This window comes from Centroberyx affinis, unplaced genomic scaffold (genome assembly GCF_046629955.1).
Source record: "Centroberyx affinis isolate AG114_WGS23_722 - 3 ecotype Tasmania unplaced genomic scaffold, CSIRO-AGI_Caff_v1 ptg000987l_1, whole genome shotgun sequence".
Taxonomy (NCBI): domain Eukaryota; kingdom Metazoa; phylum Chordata; class Actinopteri; order Beryciformes; family Berycidae; genus Centroberyx; species Centroberyx affinis.
The window spans coordinates 42,392-56,003 of record NW_027279554.1 but is presented as its reverse complement, the minus strand read 5'-3'; the positions used below and the strand labels follow the sequence as shown (position 1 = coordinate 56,003).

The following is a 13,612-nucleotide window of genomic DNA, read 5'->3' as shown; positions in this document are numbered from 1 at the left end:
GTGTAAAGAAAATATGGCATGGAATTGGTGCAGAATATTTGGCAGAGGAGCTGGCATAAAGAGGACACATGGCAATGCTGCAGCTATTGCAATTTCAAGTGCAGTAGTTATCAAGTGTTAGTGAAATCACTTTGTATTCCAATTACTGTAATTACCTGTGCATCCCAGGACAGGAGTGTTTGCAGGTTGTGCTTTTCTGTTTCAGTGAGGTGTATTGGACTCCTCTCCTCTCGCTTGTTTGAAAACCCTGCTGCAGCCAGCTGATATTGGGAATGCTGTCTCCCATGGAAACGCAGGGCCCCTTTTGAAAGCAGCCAAGTGACCCTCACCACCCCCTCTCTCCCTGCACCAACCCCTCATCTCTCAATGCTCACAGTCAATGCGCCGCTTTTTAGAGCACAGGGGCATTGTGGGCTGACGTCATTTGTGTCCAAATTCAGCAAGGGACCTAAATTACACAAATTGACTGGTGGAAAAAGAGGGGTGAGGGTGGAAGGGTTAAAGGGCAATACAAGTGGATGGGAGGGACATTTGAGGAGTCTATCTATGGACGTTAGTTCCATCTACACAAGATGACGGAGGACGAAACGTGGTACCAAATATTAATAGGTTACATTTTTGAAAAAGCAGCAATGGCAGATGAACCGTAAAGACCATCAAATTGATCTCCCTAATACCATTCATGTCAACAGGGACAAAAAATGGCTGAGAATTTTTCAAAGCTTAAAAGTCTTTGGAAAAAATACACAACTCACAAAAATATATTTGATTTGGCTTGTCGATTCTCATATCGTACCATCATGGCCTTTCAATCTAAATTGGTTCTAATCCAGATGGCCGAGTGCTAATTTTGGTCATCTGGATTCAGGATTTCTATGAGAAACAGAACCTGTTTAAATGTAGGGTTGCATGAGGCTTGCTAGAAAACTTGCTGGAGATCCCTGCTGCCACATTAGAAGAGCATTAACTGGAAGGAGAAAAAGCATAAGGTATTATGACAAAAAAAAGTGTACATAATTAAAACTCATTTAAAATTAATTTGTACATCATTGCTCAATAATCTATTTAACTGTGTTAAGAAAGTTGATCACACTGAGTTGAGGAGTCCTGAATGACAAGTCCATCACCGCTCAGGACCCTAGTCTGTTAGTGTACCTGCCTTGTTTTCAAAGCTGAAACAGCTCCCACTGCACTGACTCGCTAACTATGAATAACCCCGAGATCCCGATAAACCATGGTAATCCATAGGGAGGAATCGGCCTGTGTGATACTGTATTCAAATATCTCTGAGGCTTGGAAGAGTTTTTTTTTTTTTTCATAAACTTCAAAAACGAAACAAATAAACTAATTAATATTCTGAATTGGAAAGTGAAAAAAATAATTGTACTAATCGGTACTAATACGTTTACCTGGAGTACAACCACAGCAGGACCTCCCCCACAGCTATCGAAATTGGTATGGCCCAATCTTTTGCGCTTCACTTTGGGTAAAGAAGTCTTCAGCAGCACGCGACAGGAGATCTAGCTGTTGTCCTCAGACTCCCTCACCTCTGTCAAGTCTAGATTGGGATGAAAGTGAAGAATGCGTCTGAACAAGCTTTAGGGAAAACCCACGACTGACATTTGAACTTTTTTTCCCTCTCGTCTAATTGAATGGTGAGTACTGCTGCATAATTATCTTTAAATGAGTAGCCTGTGTGAGTGATGCACTTGTTGCACCGACCGACCCCCCTGCAATACACACATTTCCCTTAGGAAAATGTTTACACCATCGTTTTCTGCTTGGAGTGAGGCTTCACTTGTCCTATTTTCGGGTTGTACTCGCCCTTATAAAATTTGGTCTTTACACAGAAGTGAATTATGAACTAACTAGCTTGATTATCTGCATGTAATGTATGTAGGCAACCGTTTGAAATAAGTAACGTTAGTGGGGATGTAACGTTAGGAATGATCCAAAGTGGAAGTTTAAATGTAACGGTTAACGTTACTTCTCTAACTTCTGAATTATCTCTCGCTGGCTGTACTTCATCAACACTTTTGTGGATAGTCTCGTTTGTTATTCGGTTGGTGATCCTGAAAATGCACGATTTAATCAGTTTCTCTGGATTTCCCCACCAGGGCTCTGACTCATGCTCCAAACACTTTGCTCCATGTAATAGATGCCCCGCTCCCTTTGCAACTGAAAAGCTGCTTCACCTCCTTGGTTTCAGGTTGGTTGAGTGTAAATTGGTCACCCTTATTCATTCAGACACCCCCCACCCCCCTTTCTACCCTGGGTTATCTAAGGGTTTTAGCAGGCAGTGAGGAGCTGTGACACCTCAGAGAGCTTGTACAGTGCAGTGGGAATGTTGTTTTTACAGCCAGCAGTGTGCTCAGAAGTAGGGATTATAACAGTCTTGAAGGGGAATTAAGGCATGCAGATGGCTGCTCTCATGTGATGCCAGGTTCCACTCTGGTCAGCAACTAGGGGGATGTCTGAAGACTCATCCCACACATCTAAGACTGACTGCAGACTTGTTTTGGAGGTGAGATGCAGTGTAGGATAGTGATGGTGTAGCATAGTGCCTGCTTGTATGCTGGAATGGAAGGGAGGGTGATATAAGGTTGGTATGATCGTTGGGTGATTTAACTTGAATGCTTCACATCTGCTGATGCTGATATTTCAAGCTCATTTTGACTTGGTAATGTCTACTGTCTAGGGTTTCTGAAGGCATTTTCTAACAAAAATAAACATGCCAACTAGTAGGGCTGGGCGATATCTATCAATATTATATCGATATCGTGATATGAGACTAGATATCGTCTTAGATTTTGGATATCGTAATATCGTGATATGAGACTAGATATCGTCTTAGATTTTGGATATCGTAATATCGTGATATGGCATAAGTGTTGTCTTTTCCTGGTTTTAAAGGCTGCATTACAATAAAGTGATGTCATTTTCTGAACTTACCAGACTGTTCTAAAACAGGGAAGGAAACCCTGTCTTTGCATTTTATTTTGATCACAGTCTTGTTTTAATGAAAGTGCTTGTGACATCTCACATGTGGCTTTGACTTACAACTGAACATTTAGCCCACTTCGTAGAAAATACCGAGATATATATCGTGTATCGCCATTCAGCCTAAAAATACCGAGATATGATTTTTGGTCCATATCGCCCAGCCCTACCAACTAGGCTACCTTAGATATTTTTTATGTTACTTCACCTGCTGCCTCTTGTCACAGTATTGGGTTGTTTTTGTATTTATCCTTTAACTCTATCTCAAAAAAAGAACACGTTATCATTGTTAACTGCAATTGTTTTAATTGATTCTTGCAATTCTATCAAGGTGCTGTATTATAGCTGTATTCTTTTTTCTTTTTTTTTTTCAATTAGAAAAGCTAATATCGCTAACAGACTATTTCAAGTATTACCCAAAGGTGTATTTACTCTGTATTATTCACAGTTCATTCACTGAAAAAAGGTATTTAGTTATTTCCATGTGCAAATGTAGACAGATGTTTTTGAAATCTGAACATCATCACAGTAAATCAAAACTTGTTGCACCTGTTGTGATAGTACTGTATCTTTATTTGTTGTTTGTGTGTTTTCTTACACATAAGCAAAATTATATTGCATATAAGTTCAGATCAGGAGCAACCTACCTGCATGTATGATGATGATGACAATCAAGAATGTGTGAGAGAGAGGTGTTAATGAGTAAGGCAGATGCTACAGGAGGGAGAAAATGATTGGCCTGTCATCACCTTGCAGGGATAGTTCAGGTACTCTAGAAGGCTGTCTGGTTTCTTATAACAACTCAGCCTCAGTATTTTGGTTATTGAAAACAGAGGTTTTCAGAATTTGTTAGCATTGCTTATTCAAGTACAGCAGGTCCCCCAAAAAATCACAGCACCTTCCAAATTTTCCTGTTCCAAAGCATTTTTTTCTGAGAAATATAAAAAAAAAAATTCAGTCATATTGCCTTACACAAGAATCGCTCATAAATTGCTCACAAATGCCAACAACCCCTGCTTACAATATCTCAGCAATCAGGTGGAATTGGTTTTTGGAAATGACAATTCATGATAAATCAGATGGACAAAATCCTGAACATACCTTTTAAAATGAATCTTACATAGACCCATGCCCCATTATTAAAAAAAAAGAAAGAGTATGTAAAAGTAATACTGTAGTATTCATTTTTAATTAAGTTACAAGTGCAGTGCATGCAAACATGCTCTGCCCTATCAACAGTCTTTTTGTTTTTTTCCCTGCACTGCCTAGGGCCAACATGAATGTATATTGAAATTAGTTTGGCTCTGTCATGAAAGTTGGATGTTAAGGCTACTGGATTTTCAGGTTTTCAAATGTCTGTTTGCATTGACAGGCAGATGTGAGCGAGGCTCTGTTTGAACATGTTCACAAATCATAGTTAGGAAGACAAGTGTTTAGCCTTGTGAGCCAAGAACATTCACTTTTGTAGTTCCCACACCTTTGCTTTGTACACTGGCAAAAGCTTATACAATATGTTAGTATCAAGGTATAAGAGTAGGGGCCACACAATAATTACAGGTGTGAAGCAGCCTAATGTTTTGTCTTTTTATGATCCAGCAGAGAGACATGTTGTGTCATGGTTTTTAAACGTGTTTTCTTTTCCCACTGTGAATATTAAACTCCTGAGAGAAACACAGGTGTCACAAAAAGAAACCACAATTTGTTTGTGCTTCCTCAGTTAAAAGTAAGTCTGGGAGGAGGGCATTTCCCGGCACAAGAGCATACCGGTACTCATTTGGTTCAGAATCATATTTGTTTTGTGTATATATTTTTTGGTTTGTTTTCTGTTGGGTTTTGTTTAACCTCTGTTGTTGTCCGGAGCAGGATTTAGAAGGGATCAGAGTCAGCGCGCGGCAGTTCTTAATCTGATTAATAGATTCGGAGATGCTAATCACTAATCAGATGAGGATCGTACCAGTTGGGGCTTCGGGTCAATATAATGGGGCAAGCTTCAGGTGGTAGTATACTGGTAATATAGCCTACTTGACAAATACACTGTCTCCCTCCATCATGGCCATTTGTTGCTATTCAGCACAGCAGAATCTGATATAATACTGTTCCTTTTTATATTGTGGGTTGTTGTATTGCTAGTTGTAATAGAAAAGGTTTGTGTAGGATTATCTGATTGATTAATGGTTTTAGTTAATGGCTATAATTGGGATTACAGAAAGCTCATTGAGATTGCCTAACTGTATGCCTGGTTTCTTGTTGTACGCTATTTTAATGTTGATCTAACTGGAATCCAATATTCTCATCAGTCCAATGTTGATTTAGATTTGGGTCCAGATGATTTTTAATCTGGACCTACTTCATTGATATGATTCTTGCATTTGATTCATAATGGCTTTGATGATTATCCTGGAGGATAAATCTGATGGTAATACATTTGGCTTCTAAATACTCGGATGGGACATGCCGTGTGGAGTTAGGCTAATCTTGGTGGCTAGATAATGATGATAAATGCAGTCTGCCCATGGTGTTTACTTATCTCTGGGTATGGGATTTTAATGATAATACCACATCAATGCAAAATGTGCTTATGAAACATTTGTATGAACACAACAGAACTTAGGAATCTTTATTGGGGTTGTCTGAAATCTCATGAGGTCCAGTATCTAATCTGACACGTAGACCGATGATCTATTCTAAATTCCATTCTGCTGCCTTTATCATTCATGTTGAAACCTTGTTGGATCATGTGTTTTCATGTCCTTGCTCTGATGTCATCTATCTTTTCAGATAAAAAAAATGGAAAAAGAACTGCCCCTGAACGGATAGAAGGTGACGGAGAGACAGAGTTGAAGAGGAGCCTGAAGCAGTTTGACGGAGAGAGAACACTTCTCGCAGACAGACCCCAGACACCATGTCGGTCTCAGCAAAGCAGGAGAGAACCATTTGTGTTCTCCTCCCTAATAAAGAACAGCTGGACATCACTGTAGGGGTGGGTGTTTAATATGTCTCTAGCTGTCCTCTTGTCTATCACCAAGAGAGACCTTAACGTATGGCCCAGGTTCTGTCCACTATCACTCCAGTGTTGACTTGAGGATTTCCTGCCTCCATTACATTGTTTGTGAATACATATTGATCACACTTTTCTTTCTCTGTCCACCTGCTTTAGCTGAAGTCCACAGGGCAGGATGTTTTCAATCGTGTGGCAGAGCTCCTTGGAATCAAAGAGCTGCACTTCTTTGGCCTCACAGTGGTAAAGGGTAAGTCAGCTTCTTCACTGACCCCTGAGCCCCTGAACCCGAAAGCAATGTTCACACTAGATTACACAGCAGTATTGTCAGAAGATCACAAGACCTGATCATAGTGTAGGAAGTATGTGGTTCAGGTCATGCACAAACAGTATCATATTGCAGTAGTGACTCAGTGAGTTTGTTAACAAGAGCATCGTGTTTAGCGTCATAAATACCGTGTAGGCTACTGCAGTTTTCTGCAGTGCCACTCTTGGTGGCACTGTTTACATAATACTGTGGAAAATGGGCTTTGCTGCCAAAAGGGGATTCTACCAAAACAACCAAATATGTTGGTCCACCCTCCCAATCTACATAAATGAATAGTCTAATCCTCTTCAACCACTGAGCAAAGTGCTAAATTTTCTGTTTTCTCTCTTTCATTCTCTTATTCCCGTTCTCCTTCTTTGTACAAATATGTTGAAATGCCTTGGTAATCTTGTGTGGCTCACCTCTTGAACAAGCAGCCTTTTGTTTTTGTGGTGTTGGTCCAGCGACCACTTAGGCCTGGATTCCAGCAATATTAACTTCATTAAGCCTGGAATGCACCCTGGCATTCCACCTCTTCAGTGAGGGGAGGGATGGATTGATGATGGGAAGGGGAGAGTGGGAGTGCAGGGGAAAGGGGGGGGGGGCACTCGACATGACAGAGTCTTACTCAAGTCTTACTCAAAGGCCTCGGTGAATGAGGAGAGGTAAAGGAGTTGGAGTGAGTCAGAGTGGGGATGGGATGGGATGAAAGGAGATATGGATGGTTGGAGGAGTGGGTTGTGAAACAGTCCGGGGGACATGGTTTGACTAATAAGTTGCACAAAAGAAATTTAAGGAGAAACAAGATGGATCGTGCCTATGTGATGACCCATGGTACCAGGTTGGGGCCGATACTGGGGTTATTTGAGATGTAATGTATTCAGTGCTGCAACACCTCCATCCTCAGCGAACAGCTTATCAGCCTCTACTGAAACAGAACAAATGTGATTTTGATGATAACAGGATTAGCTTTGGTGTAAAGAATTATATACAAGGGATTATTTGAAAGTGAGATTCATATCACAGTATCAAGATACAAACATTCACAGTTGTATACAACTAAACATCAGTTATTTAGTTTACAGAATGTTAAACCAACAAAGCTCTTGCCAGCAATGTTTGGTCCTGAGCTGCCATGCTAACACTGGGATAAGCAAATAGATACATTAACATTAGCATTAGCATAGTTGTCATTTGCCTCGTAGTAGCCTCATTCACAAATGCATGAACAAGGGCTTTTTTCTTTTCCCCTAATTAGTCCCATTGTTAGGCAAATTTTACGCTTGGTTACATTATTGTTTTGTTTGCTTGCTGAGTGTGTTCTTGTTTCCTGATTGTCCTTCTTCCTCCAGACAATGAGCACATATTTTTGGACATGGAGGAGAAACTGACTAAGTACTTTCCTAAGGATTGGAAGCAAGATTCAGGAAAAGTAAGGCAATATATATTTGTCGTATTTTTGGTATGTGGGAGAAAAAAGAATGATGGTGGATAACTGTCAATGCAAATTAGGAGCATTTTGCTTTGACCCACACTCCCTGTTAACTGTCAGCAACAGTTCACTGCCCTACATAAGAGCCACACATTGTCCTTTAGCATGACAAAAAGAGATGGCAGCACACAGGCTTACTCCAGCATGTCTTACCCTTTACACAGGCGATACAGAAGAGAGCCCTGCCTCTGGTACTCTTTCTCAAAGTGCAGTACTACGTGGAGAACGGCAGACTCATTTGGTATGTCCCTCTATTTGTTCTTTGTGCATCTTCTTCTCTATAGGACCAGCTCGTTTATTCATTTTATTTCTTTTGTCACATCCTGCACCTCTGTTTTCAATCTAATTGCCATGCATCTTTGTCCTCCTTTTTGTTGCCCCCCTTCCCTCTTTTTGTGTGGTGCCAGCGAGCGGAAGGCACGTCATCTGTACTACTCTGACTTGCGAGAGCGGGTGCTACGTTCTGAATGCCGTCAGCAGGAGGAGGTGTACTTCCAGCTGGCAGGTTACGCCTTGCAGGCTGACCTAGCTGACCACCCGCTGCCAGGGGAGGATAAAGAGGCCACCCCTTACTTTCAGCCCAAGGACTACTTCCCTCCCTGGGTAGGTGTCCCCATGTGGCAGCAGAATTTAAAATGACTGCCAAAGGGTCTCAATGTTTGATATATTAATGTGATGCATTTCTTTTAAGGGATTTGAATGTTTTGGGGTATGTTGAGCTCTCTCTGCTCACCACATATCTATCCCTTTTTCCTTCCATAGATTGTAGCCAAGCGTGGAGTGAACTATCTCCTCTGCCATGGGCCCAAGGTGCATCAGGAGCTGTGGGGCATGTCCGCCCGTGATGCCGTCTTGCACTTCATCAGGGAGTCGTGTCGCCTGGAGGATGTACCTGTCACCTTCTACAGACTACAAAAGGTCAAGGATACAATTCAGTATTTCGAAACCGTCTGAATCAAATGAATTGCTTGAATTGAGCCTGTGTAGTACATACCTTACTGTCAGGTGTATTCATTTTAATGTTTGATCAATAAAATAAGCGATGGGCCATTGGTTGAAGGAATGCGTTTATCTAATTTTGATCTATGGCCATTTCATCTCTTCTTCAACTGAAAAACGGTCTTTCCCCTCACAGATGAAGGCAGTTTGGCTTCACTTGAGCTGTGCTGGATGAATGGCTATAGGGCAGTTACATAACCTTGTATCATATCTATCCCAGTTTATTGTCCTCCCCATTTCAAAATCACTCGACTACTGAGTGATATTTTGACAGCTGGTCCACCAATTGCGCAATGTGCTAACACTTTTAATTTGCTGTTAGAGGGCAGCCCAAAGTTTCCCAGTGAACTAGAAGAGGGGCTAAACTGGGGAATGGGTTTCTTATCTGAACTCCCAGATGCCTCTCTGACATCTCATCATTCATTTGTCCAGGACAAGAAGGCAGAGAGAGGGACGGCATTGCTTGGTCTGACCCTGCGAGGAATGCAGGTTTATCAGGTGCGTGCATGTGTGAGTGTGTTATTAATGTGTGTACGTCAACATATACGTAAGAGTGAACCTGTGTTTGCTCAGAGATTCAGTTTGTATGTCTGTGGTCCTGAAAAACCCCTGACTAGCCATGTGAGGAATGTGTGGGATCGCCACCAACAGCAGTGCATCAGGAGATAGGGGCTGCCTGCCATCCCCGTCAGTTGTTTGATCTGTCCATCAGGGGCCATCTGGGGGGGATTAGGGCTGCAGGCCTGGCTGATTAAAGAGCCAACAGACCGTGAGATACCTTGAAGAACCCGTGGCCTCTTAGCAAGGTCCAGATGGCTCTGACGAACAAAAAGACAATGGAGCACTGATAGTCGATTGCTAATTTTAAAATATACCTAAGTAGATTACACATCCAGAAATCTGTGTTTAGACACATACGCTCCCACAAGCATTTGAGCTGTTGGATCACCTGTGTGTGTTTTGCATTCGTAGGAGATGAACAACATACGCCAGCTGCTGTATGACTTCCCCTGGTCTAACGTGGGACGTCTCACCTTCCTGGTACACACACCGCTTTGTTCCATTCTCTGTTAAGATTAAGTAGAATCATTCTAATTATTTAATGGGCTACGCACACTACCACACATGCATAATATCATGTTGTCTTATCCAGGGTAAGAAATTTGAGATCCAGCCAGATGGCTTGCCGTCAGCCAGGAAGCTGGTTTACTACACTGGGTCACCGTTCCGCTCTCGCCACCTCCTCCTGCACCTGAGCAGCAGCCACCGCATCTACCTCAGCCTCCAGCCAGCCCTCAAACACCTACGCCAGCTGGAAGAGAGCGAAGGTAGGGGGAGGAGGAGTGGATGTGCAGATATGATTAGTTTCTAGAATATCAGTGATACTCACAGTATAGCTGGGGGCCACCTGGGGCCTGCAAAACACTTCTGAGTGGCCCCTGGAAATAAGTCTTTGGTGACCTCAATTATTGTTGATTCTACACAAAAAAAATTGTTGAATTTGGAGTGGCAGCTGTTTAGATATGACATTTTGCACTTTTCATTGAGCTACATCCAGAAACATTTGTATATTGACTTCTATGGGAAAATAACCAGGACAAACATATAAAACGCATCATGTACAAATAAAGCATAATACATAATTATAGTCTTCAATTTAAAATATCTATTTTTGGTTCTGTGATGTTTTAAAATCTAATAAAGCAGCTCTGTGAATCACAATATTTCATTGATCAACAATATTGAAATGGGTGCCAATAATGCTGCCCAGCACTGTAACAGAAAGCACTGAAACTGACATTGACACTGACAGTACTGACATTGAAAACTGACAGTTCTATTAACTGGCTCTCAGTGTCTGGCAGTTTTCAGTTTCCCTGGGGCAGCTGTTTGAGAATAGTGTGATATATTCAGTATATCCACTTCAGTTTTAGAAATAAGATCATAACCGGCAAATTTGATTGAATCATGTGGTTTATGCTCTTATGTAAAGAGTTGTCTTGTTCCTCCCCTCCAGAGAAGAAGCGTTACAGAGAGTCCTACATCAGTGATGACCTAGACCTGGACCCCCCAGGGAGCGAGAGCAGCCCTGGTCTGTCCCGACACTCCACCAGCAGCTCTGGAATCGAAGCTGACACCCGGCAACACAGCATCTCCACGGAGATAGCCTCCATGGAGGAAGAAGGTCAGCGGCGAGCAGAGAAGTGTTTCAGCTCAGCAGCCAGCCACGGCAGCTCCTGCACCTCTGGCATTGACACGGGCAGCAAGGCTCGAACAGATGATGAGGAGTGGCAAGAGGAAGGTGAGACAGGAAACTATACCCATCCCTCAGCATCTTATCTAAGCAGTAAAGAGCAACTTTGTTGGCTGAATTAACCATATCAGTGGTAGACATGGAACATGAAAAGCAGCTGTCTGAATTGTTCCTTCTGTATTTACCATTGTGATTTGTGTGAAGAGACATGCATGACTGGAATTTTGTTAAGAGTAAGAGAAGTAAGCAATGTTTTCCTCACCCTCCTTAAATTTTACTCTTAATCTTAACCATGACGTACTTGCACAGCACATCTCAAGGGCACATTATGCTCCATAAATTCATGCAAGGCTACAGAACATTACTCATTGTTGATAGATTTCTTCATTTTGGTTTTTAATCATTTTCCCCAGACATCCAGACCAATGTAGGCAGTCCGAAGGAGGTTCTCGTGGATGATCCTGATGAGATGCACCAATTGGCTAATCTTCTTGAGGGCGTGTCAGTGGATTGCCCACTGCTCACCCCAGAGACTCACTTGACAGGTATGAATAATTAAACTACATGCAAACCATGAGATCGTTGTTATATACCATATATCTGTCAATTGCAGCTGCTCTCCTCATCCCTCTAATGAAAGAACACAAATTGTTGATATCATCAAAATCTGTTTCCCCTGTTCTTTTATTGTCAAAATTGACTTTTACAATTTTGTTTTGTGCTCTACAGACAGCAAAGCGTGTACCCCAGACAGTGATGATGATCTAGGGAAATTACGAAGCAAGGATACTTTAAAACAGGTTTGTCATCTATTTTCTGTCACATGGCGCGTTATCTCCTTCTGTTGTATTCCTCTGTTGTATTTGCCCTCCTTTCTCACCGTCTGTCTCTATTCTAGGTGCTGAAATCTAGGCCACACGTCTGCGTGGATCGGCACAGCCAGAGCCTGGATGATGTTCGTTTGTTCCCACCTCCAGCACCCCTGGGAACCACGCTACTGCCTGACTCCTCCCACAGCTACACCTTTGGGCTCCCAGACGCCCCGACAAACTCAAAGATCCCTGCAGATCAGAGTTATTATCCCCTTTTGCACTGCCAGGCCAAACCTTCCTTCTACGGCCGCAGGTCCACCAACTGCCTCTCTCTGGACCTGCTAGGGGATGAACAGTTGCTGGAATTCATACTTTGAATACCATAAAACGCTGATGTCCGCAAATAAGCCTGTCCTCTTCCTTCACTTCCAGTGCAACTCAAATGGGGGGGTTGGCAACATGTGAATGTCTCAACGTATTTTCTTTGTGGTGATGATAACGACGAGGGATGTGTGTGCTTATATTGGCATACAGACATTATAGAAGATGCTGAAGAAGTTCATGACGGGACCCAGTGTCCTGTTTTATTTCTTGTATCATTTTCTTGTAAAGCTGTGGAATATAGCAATATAACGGAGACCTAATCCAGCATTTCAATCAACAAACACAGCATATTTATTGACAGAATTTTTGTCATTGTATATTCTGTACATACTTGCACTATTTTATTGCAACTTCTCAGAGCTGGAAGAAGTTCTAATCAACTTCTTTGTTGTATTTTGTAAAGTTTACAATATCAAAAATGTCACTTGCAGTGTCTAAATAGGCTGATGCTGAGGGCAGATCAGTGGACAATTACAAATATCTGAACATTAGAAGGCTATGCTGTCGCCTACTGCATGGGACATTCAGAAGATGGGACTCCTTTCCTTACCATTAAGCCTATTTGCTGATGTGAACACTTGTTGGCAAATTGTAATTGTTTTATCCAGGAGAATCTCCGGAAGCCACGGTGCTACTGTTTGTGCTCCTATATTCTTTTATGTCCTTTTTTTTTTTAATTGTATTTTATAAGATACTCAATGTTTTTGTACAGCGTGTACAGTCACACTTTTCCTAACTGTTAGTCTGCCACAGCAATCCAAATCAATTGGTGATGTGGAAAATTTAATTTTGTTAAAGCTGGTAATACATTCATCCAAAGTTTCATCTCGCTATATTTCCTTCCTCCTTTCATAATTAGAACAGCAAAGTATTATTTGTAAAGTACTGTTTCTGTAACTATGAAGTGTATAATGGATCTATTTTTGTATTATGTAACCCCCAAACAAAGAGCCTTTCTTTCTGTTTTGCTCGGACATGATTGTCAATAACTGCTTTGTAAATTGTAATTGGTGAGCTCAGGATTAGATTTATTTTTAGCCCAGATAAACTGAACTAGATGGGAAACGATCTCAGTCCTTAAACACAGAAAAACTTTCACTCAATGCCAATAATGTTTGAAGAAATGACACGGTATTAATTCAGAACACTGAACCACTTCTTTATATCTAAAGCACTGTTTTTATATGATAGTGAAAATAAATTCTAAATGCAACTCAAAATGTCTCTTGGCTGTTGGTCTTTTTTGTACTATTGTAAAATATAAATTGTAAAATGATTATATAATTGCAAGCTTTTGTTCACAATCCAAAATGTATACATAGTTAAAATAATTACATCTTACAATCAGAGACAGTTATCTATATGC

The 13,612-nt window shown here is 41.4% G+C and overlaps 1 protein-coding gene across 1 annotated transcript; it reads left to right on the top strand.

Moving 5' to 3' along the window:
* Positions 1-1,519: 1,519 nt before the first annotated feature.
* LOC139646537 (FERM domain-containing protein 6) lies at positions 1,520-12,936 on the top strand. The gene is made up of 14 exons (XM_071522435.1): positions 1,520-1,655; positions 5,779-5,980; positions 6,158-6,248; positions 7,658-7,737; positions 7,962-8,038; positions 8,205-8,400; positions 8,560-8,715; positions 9,229-9,294; positions 9,769-9,837; positions 9,950-10,124; positions 10,814-11,098; positions 11,464-11,595; positions 11,780-11,850; positions 11,949-12,936. The coding sequence occupies exons 2-14, from the start codon at positions 5,903-5,905 to the stop codon at positions 12,237-12,239; spliced, it is 1,767 nt and encodes a 588-aa protein (XP_071378536.1). The 5' UTR covers positions 1,520-1,655; positions 5,779-5,902; the 3' UTR covers positions 12,240-12,936.
* The last annotated feature ends 676 nt before the right edge of the window (positions 12,937-13,612 follow it).

Bases quoted from the DNA above. Each gene is read 5' to 3' on its own strand.
- LOC139646537 (XM_071522435.1), top strand. From the start codon at position 5,903: ATGTCGGTCTCAGCAAAGCAGGAGAGAACCATTTGTGTTCTCCTCCCT. The intron at 5,981-6,157 runs GTGGGTGTTTAA...CACCTGCTTTAG, and splicing joins AGCTGGACATCACTGTAGGG to CTGAAGTCCACAGGGCAGGA. The intron at 11,596-11,779 runs GTATGAATAATT...TGTGCTCTACAG, and splicing joins CCCAGAGACTCACTTGACAG to ACAGCAAAGCGTGTACCCCA.